Here is a 16523-nt window from a genome sequence, read left to right as displayed (position 1 = left end):
CACATGCACTGCATTATGCATTTGACATAATGCCATTTTCATGTCCTTTGTTTACATCCTGATTTTCAAGATCTCTTGTAGTTTCTGGGTGTTTGTATCCTAGGTGTCTCTGCTGCAGGTGAATGCATTTGTCATGATGAGTTTGTGGTTCTAGCTTGCTCGTTCTGTTGGGGAAGCTTATACTTATCATTCCTGTGTCTATATCCTCTGCCCCATTCTTAAGCTCACATTGGTTTTCCAGAAACTGCACTGAAGCCATTAATGCCAAGAGTCACTCCATCTTTGTTCCTCTTGCCATCTCTCTCTCTCTCTCTCTCTCTCTCTCTCTCTCTCTCGGCTTGGCTTCGCGAACGAAGATTTAAGAAGGGTGCAATAGTCCACGTCTGCTGCAGGCTCACTGGTGGCTGACAAGACCAATGCGGGACAGGCAGGTCCGGCCACAAAACCCTACAATGCTAATGCTTGTGCTCTGCTATTCTAGCTTTGAAGCATCCCCGCTGCTTATCGGGAGGGAGGGAGGCCTGTCTGGGAACTTGCTAATTACTAAGCAACCAAGGTCAGAGAGCTGGAGGAGATGTAACCAAAGGGTGATAACGAACACCTGGGGTGATGACTGAATAATAGTGAACCCGCGCAAATTCCCCTCTTTAGCTTGGCGCGCTTGGCTTGAATTATAATGTTAGGGCGAGGGGTTATAAGAGCAGGGAACTGGCGGGAGGGCCAGTTCCGACAAGGTCTGTATCTGCCTATGATGCTGGAATAAAGATCTTGAACTCTACTTGTCTGTTCCTTGCTTTTGGGTCTGACATTTTGTCAGAACTGCTACTCACCCCTGACTGGCCTAAACCGAGACTAACAATGGCTGGTGAACAGGACCAGGCTATGGGGACAACCAAAACCACTGAGGAGGAATAACCAAAGCCTGAGGGGCTGAAGGTCACTCCTGCCACAGTGACGGTTCGGAGGAAAGAGTGGGGTTCCATGGATTTCTGAGAGAGTATTATCAAAGATCTGAGAGAGAACCTCCTCCAGTGCCACCGACTGTGCTATGCTAGCTTTGCATCATCCCCGCTGCTTATCGGGAGGGAGGGTGGCCTGTCTGGGAACTTGCTAGTTACTACGCAACCAAGGTCAGAGCTGGAGGAGATGTAACCAAAGGGTGATAATGAGCACCTGGGGTGATGACTGAATAATAGCGAATCCGCGCAAATTCCCCGCTTTAGATTGGCACACTTGGCTTGAATTATAACGGTTAGGGCGAGGGGTTATAAGAGCAGGGAACTGGTGGGAGAGCCAGTTCTGCCAATGCCTGTATCTTCCTATGATGCTGGAATAAAGATCTTCAACTCTACTTGTCTGTTCCTTGCTTCTGGGTCTGACAATTACTAGAGATGTGCATAGAGACAGAAGGCTTCCCTCTATTCTGGGACATATAGGACATTTCCCACAAAGAGTTAACATTGCCATCAAAATGGACTAACTGTGCTTTAAGAATCCATAACTAATTCCCTCTGCAGTGAGCTTTTCCCATTTACAAGGAAGATCTCCTTTATCCAGAAGCCAAGATCTATGAAGAACCTCCTAGCCTCTCATCATGTGGCTTGTTGCCCTTAAATCTATGTGCCAACCACATGATGTGTTGCTTTTGGGCATCCATCCCATACATCATCTGCAGAGTCACCTGCCTTAGCTTTGCTTTGGGTGTTTTTGTGATTTGTGTCCTCTGCTTAGCTTTCCAGACTGAACAGTTCTTTTTCAGATGTCCAGTCTTTTCCCAGCTATAATACACCCTGGTTTCTCTCCTGTGCTCTGTCTTCTCATCTACCTTGAGGGCTATCTCTAATTTTTCAGATCTTTACCTGTTTGAATTTCCTTTCTGTAACTGTAGCCACCCATTAATTTGCTTGTAACACATTCCATCATTAGATCTGCCACTGGTCTGGTCTCAGGGTCATCAGTGAGAGGGCCATAAATCTCTAGATGAGTATGCAGGGGCAGGACAACTACATGACTGTCTTGTTTCTTCCCAAAGTCTAAGCTCCAGTTTAGGGATGGGAATTAACTGGCTGGTGAACTGAAGTTCTCTATGAATTTTGGCTGGTTTGTGGGTCATGAAACAATGTTCATGAATTGAAGAACTTCCATGAATTTTGATGCCGTTCATGGCATTTTGTGGTGGTCCATGAAGAGCAGAAAATGAGGATTTACCCCTCCCACTCCCGCTTTCTGCTCTTCACAGAAAACAGCTGAGCAGCAGGAAGCTCCCAGCTGCTCACTTAGCTTAAATGGCTCAGAGCTATTAAACTGCTTTCTGCTTCCTGTGAAAAGCCACAAGGAGCAGAAAGCAGGGGTTTCCAAACAGTTCAGTGGCAAGGACTACCGCTTAGCTGTTTGGTTTAAATGGCTTGAAGCATTTAACTCTCAGCTTTCTGCTCTCATGCAGCAGGGGTTTCAAAACAGCTAAGCAAGCTGTTTGGTTTAAATGGTTCTGAGCCTTTTAAACCAAACAGCTGAGTGGCAGTCCCCTCCACTCAGCTGTTTTGAAACCCATTTCTTCTCCCTGCAAAAAGCTGCAGGGAGCAAAAAGCAGGGGTTTAAACTTTAAATTGTTCATGAACTGGTTTGGTTCGTGAACTGGTTCACTAGCTTATTGGAAACACAAATCAAACTGAACCTCAAAAATGTAGTTAATGCCCATCTCTACTCCTGTTCCACAGTTTCTAGCATGGCATTTATACATTCATTCATATCCTGCTGTTTGCTTAATCTCGCCTTGTATACTTTATACAAAGGTTTACTTTTCTGGTTAGGTCTGAATGTTCATGCCATGTTTGGAGTGTATTCCACATATCCTTTGGATGTATCTTCTTTTGTCATATGGATCCTCCACTTGCTGGCATATGACTGCCTTTGCTTTCCTGCTTTTCCTGTCCCACTCTGCTGGATTGTCAGCTGGTCTGTCACTGCTTAAAACATCCTGACTCAAGGGTTATCTTTGCACAGCAGTATATCTTCCACAACTGAATCGTCATTATTCAGTTTGGCCGCTGCAAACTTAAGACCTTCACTGCTTACCATCCTTCTCCAGATATGCTTTCCTTTAAGATCTTCACTGCTTACCATACTTCTCTAGATATGCTTTTCTTTCTTACTGTTATCATTTTTTTGCAACTTATCTTGGGACCAAAACCTGTTAGCAGATTTGGAGAAAATATCCAGTCCCACACAGCCAAAATTGCATTCTAAAAAGTTTACTGCAACAAAAAGATTTGCATGAAGCATTAACTAACAGTAGGCCTTTTAACAACATAGAGATATTCAGGATGTAAGACCTGATTGTAAAGCAAAGAGGAAGCACAGGGAGAGGCAGGAGTAGGTAAAAAACTGTAGCTCTCCCTAGTGTTTAGATACACTAAACAGCACTGTGTTAGTATTTACATTAATAAAACTTCTCACTTGCTGGTTCTTTTCTAACAATGTTTTATATTGGATTAATAATAAATAGAAAGATATACCAGTGCTATAAACCTGAATAAATGATGTCTATAAATAAATATTTAAATATATTACAGGATAAATGGTGAAATATGGAGTCCTACTGAAGGAGTTCAGTATCTTTAATTAAAAAAAATTAGACACAGAATTGCTAATATCATTTATCTGAAGTGTATTATTAACAAGATGATGGAAAAGATAGTTGCATAAATTAGTATTCTGAGGAAATAAGCACCCCTGTTAACGAAAAATGTTAGGTGCTAATGGTAGAATATCTGTTTTCCAAACAGTAGATTTTAGATTCAATGCCTGATATCTCCAGTTAAAGGGACTGGTAGTAGATGATATGAAAGACTTCTACCCAAGACCCTGGGGAGTTGGTGTCAATCAGAACAGGCAATACTGAGCTTGGGATACCAGTGGTCTCACTTGGTATATCTGCTTCATGTGATCACTTTAGAATTAGAATATCTTATGCAGTGGTAGAATTCTAGCAGGAATCCTTTGCATATTAGGCCACACCCCCTGATGTAGCCAATCCTCCAAGAGCTTACAAGACTCTTTTTTGTAAACTCTTGGAAGATTGGCTACATCGGGGGGGGGGCCTAATATGCAAAGGAGCTCCTGCTAGAATTCCACCCCTGATCTTATGGATTATTCTATAGCTAATACATTTGCCCACACTCTGTAGTAATATCATCCCCTGAAAATCAAAAGCATTCTATAAACCATCACTACTCCAACAGCCTAGCATGAAGACTCATCATATGCTCCACTGGTTTAATTGGTGCTCATTCTGAAGGCTTCAGGATAAACTCTTAAGTTTCTGCCTTCCTAGGCGTACTTCTCTGCTGGGTTCCTGCATACAGTGAAATAGTTTTGGTGAGGGCTATCCATGCATGATGTCTCCTGCTTGAGGAATGGATGATGTGGGGCTGATGAGTTACTTCTTGGTGAAGCCTTTGGTGTTGTCCTCGGTTGGATAATCCTACCAGGGCAGGCTGGTTACAGGTGCATAAGTTCTTTCTGTATAATGAATTACTCTTTTTAATTAAGGTCATAAGATCTTCCTGTCATAGGTAGGTAGATCAAGTCTTTTGTATTTGAATATGAGTTGCTGCTGAAAGATTTCATCTGTGCCCTAATTTCCTTCTGTCCACAGAGTACTGTTGACAGACTCATGAAGGAGAAGATGCCCAAAAGGGGTGGCCGGTGGTGGTTTTCTTGGAGGAGAAGAGAACTTTCCAGTGAGGAGGTAGATGTGTTGTGTTTTTTCTCAAACCATGCCAGAAGAAGAAATTGTGTGGCAATTACTCTCTGTTGTTCTGCTCAACCAAACCCTAAATAAAAAGGTTCCAGTTGGGTGGGCTTCAGATGGAAGTAAACTGATTTGTAGATGGATAGTAGCATATTCTGGGAGGAAATATTTATAGCCTTCCTTGGGAAATGTTGTTTTGTCTTTGCCACTCTGGAAAGATCAACAATATGTTGTATTCTAATGCCAGCACTGCCCTCTGGTGCTAGGATGCATCATCACCTTGTCAAAAAAGTTGAATCACTAGCTTTTCTGTGTGTCTCCAATTTCTGAGGTAACTGCAGTGGCACAGGAAGGAAGCTACCACACCCCCTCCCAAGCTGTTGAGGTAACTTCAGACAGGATCCTGAGAACTGATGATTAAGGAAGAGAAAACAAAACCAATCAGTGCCAGCCAGGCTTAATGTGTTTAGAATAGAAATGTTTCCTCAGGAGAAATTTTGGGCAAATGATTTGTATATATATCTGTTTGAATTATCTTTGGTGGGGTTAGTTTTGCAAACAACACAACAAGTCTGCTGCTAAAGTTGGTTCAAATTAAAAATTTGGCTGTGTTTCTTCCCCACCCCCACTGTGCTTTGACTGTTGCTACAAGGACAGTAGGAGCAACTTGGCACACTTCCTCGGCTGGGGTCTCCATTTAGGATCTAGCAATTCTGATCCTTAGAATGACAAGAAAACTGCCTGCCGCTCTCGATTACTCATCTCCTGCCAGTACTCTCCTGTTTCTAGGTTCTGTATATGTACCTTTGCTCCAGTCCTTTGTTGTTCATTCTCAGAAGTCTAGCTTCCTTCTAGGCATCTCGTGACTTGCCAAACTGGAGGCTTATGCCCAGCTACTAGAGCAGAATCTCCTCATGCTAGACCAAGACAAACTGTGTGGCAAGCTTCCCCAGGTTTTGTTTATATCAGTTCTCTCCATCCCCTTCCTCTAATTACTTAGGCTTCACCACATGACTTCTGAGGGTCAGTTGATCATGTGGGTCACATGAGTTTCCTTTCAATTGCCTTGGTGACAGCATCCCAAATACTCTGCATATCTGGTATTTGGACTTATGAGGGGCTAAGTGAAAGCCAGCTTTTCACTGATATGTGTAGCTGTGTTAGGAGAAGCATTCACCTGCAGTCCTCTGTAGCAAGATTGGTTCCAGGATATCAGGGGTGTTGGGCACAGAGTTCCCAGGACATGCCTCCCTCTGGCTTGTCTGTTCTTCTCCTCCCCATTTGTGAGCTCTGCTGCTGCCCATGCTCACCACTGCCTGCAAACCTTTTTCAGTGGCACTGGGCAATGATTGTAGCTGGAAACATGGTGGAACATGAGCAAATAAGTGTGGGCCCTGCCAGAAGCCCTCGGATGTGACACTTGCCCCACCTCCAGATATGCTGATGCTGGCCTTGCTATATAATACTGTTGAGATTTGAGTTTAGTGCTTGATCCATTAACTGCTACTGTACAAGCAAGAAGGTGCCTAAGGTAGCTTAATCACTGCCATTCTCTTGTGTTCATAGCCTGAATCCAGCACCCAGAAAATGCATCGGACAGATTCTTTTCAGGAGAGGTGATGTATTTTAATGGTTTCATGTAGACTAGTGGTGGTAAGGATGAGACTGTAATGAGGGAATGATTGATTATGGAATTTTGCAGAACTGATTCATCTTGTTCCTGAATGGTCAGAACACAAGTTTATGCTGTTTTTCTGTGGAACTTGTGGCTTCCAAGAGGGTTGCTTGCTACAAGAATGATAAGCACAAAGGAACCTTTAATATCCTGTACATTTGGAAAAAGGGAAAAGTCTACGCTGTGGAGACTTCTTCCCTATCCACCTCCAAAAGTCATGAGGGAGTTCCTGCTTGTCTGACATGTTATGCTTCTGTCCCTAAACAGGTAGAGGTTCCTTTTCTCAAAACCATAGTGGGAAGGGGAACCTCTTTGCATAGATCTGAGTAGGTGGGTTTTGCCCAGGCTCCCAAAGATATAAACTGTATATCAGGACCATGGTGATTTGTCTGCTGCTGCTTAAAGACTGCCCATAAGGCACTAGCTGAATTTATGTTTCATGGCAATCATGAGCTTAGACTCCCATGTTGTCATCTGGCATTATTTTGGGCTAGAGCTCCCCTCTGGGATTTGGCCAATATTTTTAGATCTCTGTTTTTTAATTCTGTCTCATTCTGTTTCTGTGCTTACAGAAAGAGGGATGATGCTTCATCCAGTGACGATGAGTCTTTATCTTCAGGCCGAGGGGTCAGACCTGTTCCAGACATTACACAGAAGTTTCTTCCGACGTATAAGAAATCCCTAAGACTGTCTTCAGATCAAATTGTATGTAGTTTTGCTTCAGGCTTTTACTCTGACCTAGTTGTGTATTTAGCAGATGTCAAGTAACTGTCTGAACCTGATCAGATGGTCCTCTGAACAACTCAGCCTCTTTGGCATTGCTTTTGAGTGGTTTTGTGCAGCATAGCTATGAGTGACAGATCAAAAACCAGCCCAGACTTTGAGCTGCAGAAGCTAAGGAAGGTCATAGCTGGCTTGGCACTTGGGCACAAGACTTTTGAGGAGAAATAAGGGAATGAGACTTTGTTGTAGGCTTAACCTTTTCTTACAGCATTTGTCTAAATGATGCCCTGTTGCGGTGTTTAGGTGTACAAACATAAATGGTTGTGCTTCTCTTTAAATCAAGCGGAAAGAAGTGTCACTTCAAGCATACTGTGGAACAGCTGCTGTAGTTGTATATAGGAGAAACTAACATTACACTGGGGAGATGAGAAAAGGAAGGCAGATGAACAAATTATGAATATAGATGTTCAGTAGTGACTTAACAAAGGTCGCCTCTTGGGGCTGCCCCACCAACAGCTCTTGCCATTGTCCCTACCTTTCATTGTCCTTGTCCAGGAGCTGGAGCACCTAATGCACCTTCCTTCTTCATTCCTTAGGCATTTTTAAAGACCATGCAGCAGCCCTCACGTGTGCAGTGGGGCTTTCTAGACTACCAAGAAGCCCCACTGGGCATGCACAGCCTGCTTTCACAGTCTTTTCAGGGAATGAGGAAGGAAGCAGTGACTTGTACTCTCTGGCTTGTGAAGGGGATGGTACACAGCAGTAGGAAGGCAGAACTCGGTCGCCGAAGCTACTGCCTTCCTTTAACCTCATTGTAGAGCCACCTAGAAAATGATATTTTTCATGTTCAACTTCTGTGGTTGGAAATAGCTAACAACCAGGGCATGACATGGTTCAGCCAAAATGTTTTTTTTTAAAGTTGATTTTTAGTAGGAGATAATTCAGGTATGGGCTCAGTGCCTGCACTGAAATCTGTACCGTTTTCATAGTGCTTAATTTTGGATTCTGCTTCTGCAGAACATTGATAAATGTTGAGTTGGAGAAGTGAACCAGTTCTTTCCATCTTTACTCTTCTGGATGTTCTGAAGGATGTGTGAAACGTTGAGGGAAGCCAGATTTTAGATGGAAAATGGAAATTGCTATCTGCATGCCTGGTGACTGGGAACATATTGAAAGGAAGGAAGTGGTGGTGGGTGGATGCAATCAGTGGTGGATGGACTAAGTTTCAGAGGGTAGTCATGTTGGTCTGCAGTAGAACAGCTAGATTTGAGTCCTGTAGCACATTAGAATAGGAGCCCCATGGCACAGAGTAGTAAAGCTGCAGTACTGCAGTCCAAGCTCATTACCTGAGTTCGATCTCAGCGGAAGCTGGGTTCAGGTAGCTGGCTCAAGGTTGACTCAGTCTTCCATCCTTCTGAGGTTGATAAAAGGAGTAACTAGCTTGCTGGGGGGAAAGTGTAGAGGACTGGGGAAGGCAATGGCAAACCGCCCCATTAAAAAAGTCTGCTGTGAAGATGTCATGATGCGATGTCACTCCAGAGTCGGAAACAACTGGTGCTTGCACAGGGGAATACATTTTTTCTTTTTCTTTTTTTTAGCACATTAGAGATCAGCAAGATTTCCTGGGGGATAAGCTTTGTCAGACACAAGTAGGAATAGAGACCCCTGAGTCTTTTCATCACAGTCATAAGGCGGAAGGATTGTTGCAAAGGATGCAGTGGTACAAAGCATATTGTAATCAGCTTGGTTAGAGCAGAGGAGAAGTGCCTGGGGGGCAGAAAATTAGCTTATGTGGTGAGATAAGAGTTCTATGGCCCTATTCAGCCCTAGTGGTCCATTGTTCTGGACTAAGGTAATCTCTTTGAATTTATTTGGAAGCCACATTTATTTGGAAGTCAGTACCAGTGAACTCTGGGACTGGTTAATTCCAAGTAACCAGTCAAAGGATTGGGCTGCATAAATGTAAATAACTGGAGCAGTTTAGTAAGGTTCAACACTGAAAGTTGTTTTTTTTTTTAAACTTCTCTTTGCTGTAGAAGAGTCTGAACCTGAGAGATGGCCCCAATGAGGTAGCATTCAGTGTGACCACTCAATACCAGGGCACATGTCGCTGTGAAGCCACCATCTACCTGTGGAACTGGGATGACAAGGTGGTGATCTCTGACATAGATGGGACCATCACCAAGTAAGCGGCTGCCATGGTAGTCTTCTGTTTTGCATGGGTGACTGCTCACCAAACTATTTACTATGCAGTGAACTTTGGGCATTATAGCTCAATTGGGGTTAAAATTTGGATGATGTGTACAAGTGTTTCTAATAATTTTTCTTCCTTGTCATCAGATCTGATGCTCTAGGTCATATCTTACCACATTTAGGGAAAGACTGGACCCACCAAGGGATTGCTAAACTGTACCACAAAATCCATCTGTAAGTACCAGATGTATATGATGGTTTAATGGGTAATTTGCTGGAGTCCCTTCCTGAGCAGGCCTAGATTCTCTCTACTGGCTTCTTTACAGGATCAAGTGGATCTATGAATCTTTCTCCTTCTCCTTGTTGACCCTTGGGAGCAAGATGAGTTTTTACACTTTCTCCTGCAATGAAGAAAATTGTTTATCAGTGCATGGGTATGGGAATAAGGCTCCTGAACTTTGGCAGAGCACTGTTGTTGCCGGCGCGGAAGATCCAGAGCCTTGGGCTGATTCTGGATGCCTCACTTTCCGTGGACGCCCAGATCACTGTGGTGGCCAGGTCTGCCTTTTACTATCTTCGGCAGGCAAAACAACTGGCTTTCTGTCTGGGACCTGGCTACAGTGATCCATGCAATGGTCACTTCCAGATTGAATTACTGCAGTTCTCTATGCAGGCTTGCCCATGAATTTGACCCGGAAACTCCAGCTGGTACAGAATGGGGTGGTGCAAATGCTTGCTACAGTGCCTATACAGGTGCGCATGCAGCCAGTGCTCTGCCAACTGCACTGGTTACTAAATCAGTACTGGATCAGGTTTAACGTTTTGGTTTTGTCCTTCAAAGACCTGAATGGCCTGGGAGACTGCGTCTCCCATATACACCCTGGAGAGCTTTACCAACCTGGTAATCCCTGGTCCAAAAGATGTCCACCTAGCCTCAACCTGGGCCAGCGCATTTTCTTTCCTGGCCCCTGCCTGGTGGAACAAGTTCCCACTGGAGATCAGGGCCCTGCATGGACTGTTGCAGTTCTGCATGGCCTGTAAGACAGAGCTGTTCTACCAGGCCTTAGACTGAGACAGTGGATATTCATCAATACCTGGCCTCTCTGCTGAAACAGCCCTGCTGAAAATGATTTGCTGAATTGGCATCTGTCTATGCCAACTGAGGGATAAAATGAGAGAATAGATAAAATTGGATGTGGCCATCTGTTGAATTTAAGCCTGTTTTAGAGTGTTATACTATTTCATTATATGTATTAATTTTAACTTGTATATTTATTGCTTATTGTTACCCGTCCTGAGCCCATGAGGGAAGGGTGCAGGTTATAAATCGAAAATATAAATAAATAATATTATATTATTATAATATATTATATTGTTTCTGATTGGATGGGATTGCAGGGTAAAAGAAAAATGATACCCAAACAGACCTGCCAAGCTGGTGGGAGCAATGCATAGGTTTTGCAAAGAAAGAACACTGTCCAGAGTGGTAGTTTGGAGAAAACATTTCTGACTCTCTGAAAAGGTTGCTTTTGCCCCCAGACTCAAAATGGGTAAATATTTGGCACAGCTCTAAGAATTGGATTTGAATGTGTCAGTGTAATGCCACTTCCTTCCCCTTCACTGAAGCTGAGGAACAATGGGTTAACCGTGTCATCACTTACCTTAGTTCTGCCTTCTTCACACTAGGAATGGATACAAGTTTCTCTATTGTTCAGCCAGAACCATTGGGATGGCACACATCACCAAAGGATACCTGGAGTGTGTCAAAGATGAGGGCTGTGTACTCCCCAAAGGCCCCATCCTGCTGGCGCCTAGCAGCCTCTTCTCAGCTCTTCATAGGTAAGCTTTCTGTGTAATGACTTATACAGGCCCACTTTTATTATCAGTTCCTTCTTCACAGGTTTCAATCAGTGCAGAATCAGCAGGGAAACTAATTCAGCACAGAGATACCCATTTGAGGTGCATTGTGTGCTAACTTTTCGTATTTTAATTTAATGTCCTATCTGTGAATATGGTGAATACCAGCAGCACTTCTGTGTATTCAGACATCCCCAAATTATCAGATCCCAGAACTGAAAAGTGGTGTGGAGACCTTTTACACAACAGCCATGTTTCCTGTACCAGTATTGGCAGTGCTGAGCATTATAAAATGTAGAGGGGTGCACATCTCACTATAGCAGGGGACATATAGCAGACAATGGCTTATTGAAAATTCATGTTTGGCACATGACAATGGGTGCTTTTTGTTCCTGTTCCAACTACTTGAAGATATGTATAAAGGAGGCAGGTGTGTGGATAGGAAAATCCAAGAGATGAATGTTTAGAACTGTGCAATATCCAACAATGTATATGTCCCTCCATGTCCAATGGGATTTTGGAAAGTAATGGAATGTTGGATATGGTGTTTTGTTTTGTTGCAGTATTTTATTTTTTCATTTGAAATCCTTACTTGGTCGGGGAAGGAAGCAGAATGCCAACTTTGCAGCTGTGCACAGGGGGAGGGGAGAACTCACACTGCTCTGACACTTGTGAAATATCTGTGCCCCCTGCATTATAGGGAAGTGATTGAGAGGAGGCCAGAGGTGTTCAAAATTGCCTGCTTAACAGATATTCGGAACCTGTTTGGCTCCAACAGACAACCATTTCATGCTGCCTTTGGGAACAGAACAAATGTGAGTATGAGGCATTTGTTGTGGGGAAGGGAGGGTCTCTCCTCTTGAGCAAACCCTGCATTGTTTGGATTGTTTGTCTTATTGTATTGTGTGTTGAGTAGGATGTCCATGCCTACAAGGAAGTGAACCTGCCAGAATTTCGTATATTTACTGTGAACCCCAGAGGGGAACTGATCCAGGAACTTGTGAAGATCCACAAATCTACGTAAGCTTTCAAATATATCTGGTATATTATCTTCAGTGTATAAAGCTCTCTGCAGGGCAATGTGTAGTTGGTGTTGAAACACAAGTGAAGTCACATTCTGCTACAAGAAAATGAGTGTTCTCCTTGTTCTCCACTCCACTCTGCCCCAGAAATGTTCACATATGATATGGAATTGTCTTATGGGCTGATGACATCTAGCTTTATCCCTTGGTCAGAACAGAAAAGAACACCAGTTCTGGCAATAAGTTGACAGTAAGGCAAGGAAAAAGAGAATTTGAGAAGCAGATGGCAAAAAACCTTTAAGTCAAGCAATAAGCAATTCTTCAAATATATCATGAGCAGGAGACTGGTCAGGGGGGTGATTGGGCCTTTGGATGTCAAAGAAACAAAAGAGAAAGATGGTGGAGAAACAAGTACTATTTAATTTGTTCATAAATTATTTGGAATTGGGGGGTGAGCCAAGTGTAACCAAGTTTGCAGACAACTATTCAGGATGGTGAAAACCAAGGCAAATTATGAAGAGCTACAGGGAGCTCTTTCTAAATTGGGCAGCAACATGGCAAATGAGGTTCAATGTATTAAGGTGATGCATACTGCAATAACTCCCCCCCCCCCCGATTTTAAATATATGTCGATGGAGTCTGAACTACCTGAAACTAAGATTAAAAGAGTTATGTTGGAAAGTTCAATGAAAATGTTGATCCAGTGTGTGGCAGTGTTTAAAAATGCAAACTTCATGCTAAGAATATTTAAGGAACAGGACTGACAATAAAATGGCCAGTGTTGTGATGCCCTTGTATAAAGCTACAGTGCAGCATCATTTGGAATACTGTGTGCAGTTCTGGCCATTGTATCTTAAAAAGCATGTTACAGAGCTGGGAAAAATATAAAGGAGGCCAACAAGATTAAAAAGTTGAACCATCTTTTCTATCAGGAAAGGCTAGAGAGTCTGGAACTTTTCAGTCTAGAAAAAATAAAGACAGCTTAGGAGGGACATGATAGAGGTTTATATAATTATTCATAGGGTGGATAGAGGGTGCTTTTTTCTGCTTCCCACATAGTAGAATTTGGGGGCATCCAATGAAGCTGATGCAGACTAGGTTCAGACAGATAAGAGGAAATACTTCTTTACTCAACAGGTAATTAAAATGTGGAATTCACTGCAAGTGGAAGTGGTGATGGCCACAAGCATAAATAACCGTAAAAGGGGTTTAGGCAGATTCACAGAGGAGAGGTCCATCAGTGGCTACTAGCCAATAGTGACTGAAGGGAGCGTCCATCTACAGAGGAAACAGACCTCTGAATCCCAGTGCTGGGAGGCAGCAGCAAGGGAGGGCCTTATCCTTTGGGTCCTGTTCGTCCCTCCAGGGCAACTGGTTGGCCACTATATGAAACAGTACGCTGGACTAGATTGACAGCTGGTTTGATCTAGGAAAGCTCTTATCTTCTTAATCTTGCTATAACCCCTGTAATACATGACTTTTGTTCATGCAGATCTCACAATCCCAAGCACAATCTTTTTAGGGGGTCATAGGGGACCCCTCATGTTTTTTTCACAAATGGAAAAGCTGGCTAGATCTAGTCTTATGAGTTTGCTCACCTCCATCATCCTCTGCTGCTGATGTTAAATGTGGCAGGAGAAACTCTGTGATGCAACCATATTACATGGTGAACATGCCAAATATTTTATGAGAGAATATGTGAGAAGGGTGTAGTTTTGGTAGTTTCCTTGTGGCAAGAATTATATCTTCTCCCACCCTTATGCTAGCCCTGATCCATTGTAATACTTTCTTTCCACATTTGGAGTGCATGTGTGTGCATTGCAATTCATGCTTTTTTATTTTATTATTATTATGCTTTATTAAAATGCAAGGGAGATAAATGCTCCAGTGCAGAAGACGGAGATGCAAAAAAGGAGACTTGCTGACTTCAGTGCTTCCTGCCCTATTTTCTCTAGGTATGAACGGCTGAGTGAAATAGTAGATCTCATCTTTCCACCCATTGGCAAGGATGTGAGCTTTTCCATGGAGTGTCCAGAGTACAGCCACTTTTCTTATTGGAGAACTTCCTTGCCTGCTGTTGACTTGGAAGATCTTGAATAAAGATTGCAAGCCATTGAAGCATCCTCCTGAAGGATATCCAGCTGTGCTTCTACTTTTGCTTCTCGGATAGAGGTCTCTCAGGCCAGGTTCTGATGAACTTACGTATGCCCTATGACAGAATGCACTTTTTCTTGTGAACTTGGAGCATTTTTGAGTTTCATAGAGGAGTCTGAGTTGCATCTGTCCTTGAAGTTGGAGAGAGGATTCCTGTTGGATTTAACCAGAGACTGATGATAGCTGCTGTTCATGAACACCCCCCTTTTTCTTTGCCCCATAGCCGATGCGGAAAGTGTAGTCAGAAACCATATATCTTGGAAGGAGAAACAGGAGAGAACAAATGCACATTTTAGAACTTCATCCTATTGCAGTGATATTTAATGACTTGTCCAGTCATTCTTCTGGCCTGATCTGACAAACAGTATCAGATTATGGTGGTAGTCCACCAATGGCATTGGTATATGATTGGATTCTCTGTGCCTTACTTTTTGTGTTTCAGTCTGAACCTCATTGTTCTTAAAACACACACACACCTGTGGACAACTTCTTCCCCATTTTGTTCAGTTGCTTGATAATTTTACCAGAGATTACAATAGGACAAAAACAATGGGTCTGCACCATTGCAGGGAATGTCATCGTTGCCCCACCTTCAGGTCTGTTTAAAACCATTGCTCATTTCCTGTCTTAGTTGCTTATGGTAACTTTGAAAATGGAATGCTTATCTCATTGGGTAAAATCATTTAAAAGACAAACTGTTGGGCCATATTCAAGGGAGTAGGCAGTGGTTCTGACACCCCTGTTCTTAGACTATTGTCAATATCAGCCTTGGTTATTATAGCTATGGTTTGCTATACATAGCCATGGACTGGGGCCTACACAGTTTTCTCACTGGACATTGATACTGTTGTCAACTGATGTTTCAGTTAAGGCAGGAAACTAGGATTTAGCTGAAGGATTCTTCTTCTACCTCACTTTTACTTCCCTCTTTTCTGTAAACCTAGGCAGAGCTATAACACTATTAAGGGAAGGCTTAACAGAAATTATAACAAGGAGAGGGGAGGAAATTCTGTGAGCTAGTTGTGTTGTGATGCGTCTTCTGGCCCATAATCAGTGCACTTGGGAGCTGAAAGACTCTGATGTACAGATGTGTCAATAAAAGTTTCAATATCTGAAGGCAAGAAATTCTTCATTTTTGTTTGTTTTTGCTTCCATTCACTCCATGCTTTCAGTTTGGAATGCAGTTGCCAGGCCAAGCCTAGCAACTAGCAGGAGAGTTTGGGGCAGGGACATGGGTGGCAGTATTTCAGCCATGATGACATCATTTTTGAGGAAAACCTGGAAGCAACTGTGGTAGTTCTAGGAATCACTAAAAACCTTATGGTAAAACCATAGAGTTCCAGCAATTCCTGGTGGTACTGGTGCTATCAACTTCCAGATTTTCCCCAGAAGTAATGTCGTCATGGTCATGATGCCAGTGAGTTTTTTTAAAATTCTCCCATTGCCGCTTGGAAGGGTTTGAGGTAACAGAAGCTCAGGGCAGGGGACCCCTCACTCAGGGGTTTGGCAGACTTGGGTTTGGAACAATTCTACACTTCATCAACACTTTCCTAAGTAAAAGTTCTTTAGTTCTTTGTGTCAGTTTAATTCTCCTTACAGTTGTTTTTAGGATCATCTTGTACAACAAATAAGTCTGGCCTTGTGGTTTTGGTCCTGGATTCAGCAGTAAAAAAGACTTCAATAAACTTAGATCTGTTAGATGGATTAACTAGTTGTTCTATTATTAATGAAAAAATGGAATACCATTACTTCTGAACAGGGCATAGTCTAAATGAATATATTTTAAGATAATTGGGTTCCCTGCTAGCTGGGTCCATCATGTTGGCTGGCCCAGCAAAACCCAGCCTTGCATCTGATCAAAACTGAATTGTAAAACCCAGCCTTGCATCAAGACTGAAGAACAGATTCATGCTCCAGTTGGTCTGTGAGTGGATTCAGAGAATTATTTCCTCCCTCCTACCCAAGAGTACAGGTGCTTTTATAGTCAAGTGTAATAAAACTAGACTGTTTAAAAGGGCTCTGTAAACAGTAGGCTCCTTGGCAGTCATGTAAAGGATATGGTAAGAATCAAAGACCCTATAGCAATCCAACTCCCTGTTGCATGGAACGACCACCCGTATAACAGCCTTTTCACATCAATCCATTT

General features: G+C 42.9%; 1 protein-coding gene across 1 annotated transcript in view; it reads left to right on the top strand.

The window, feature by feature from the left end:
• LPIN3 (lipin 3) overlaps positions 1–15502 on the top strand; it is a 30515-nt gene extending 15013 nt beyond the window's left edge. Inside the window, exons 11-19 of the mRNA XM_060230915.1 lie at positions 4658–4750; positions 6320–6369; positions 7001–7133; positions 9188–9336; positions 9492–9578; positions 11031–11183; positions 11902–12016; positions 12118–12221; positions 14179–15502. Of these exons, the coding sequence (XP_060086898.1) occupies positions 4658–4750; positions 6320–6369; positions 7001–7133; positions 9188–9336; positions 9492–9578; positions 11031–11183; positions 11902–12016; positions 12118–12221; positions 14179–14323 (1029 nt within the window). The 3' untranslated portion in view covers positions 14324–15502. The remainder of the gene's footprint in view (positions 1–4657; positions 4751–6319; positions 6370–7000; positions 7134–9187; positions 9337–9491; positions 9579–11030; positions 11184–11901; positions 12017–12117; positions 12222–14178) is intronic.
• The last annotated feature ends 1021 nt before the right edge of the window (positions 15503–16523 follow it).

The sequence above is a fragment of the Heteronotia binoei genome, chromosome 2 (genome assembly GCF_032191835.1).
Source record: "Heteronotia binoei isolate CCM8104 ecotype False Entrance Well chromosome 2, APGP_CSIRO_Hbin_v1, whole genome shotgun sequence".
Classification (NCBI taxonomy): Eukaryota; Metazoa; Chordata; class Lepidosauria; order Squamata; family Gekkonidae; genus Heteronotia; species Heteronotia binoei.
The sequence above is the reverse complement of the archived record's forward strand: the minus strand, read 5'-3'. Positions and strand labels throughout refer to the sequence as shown.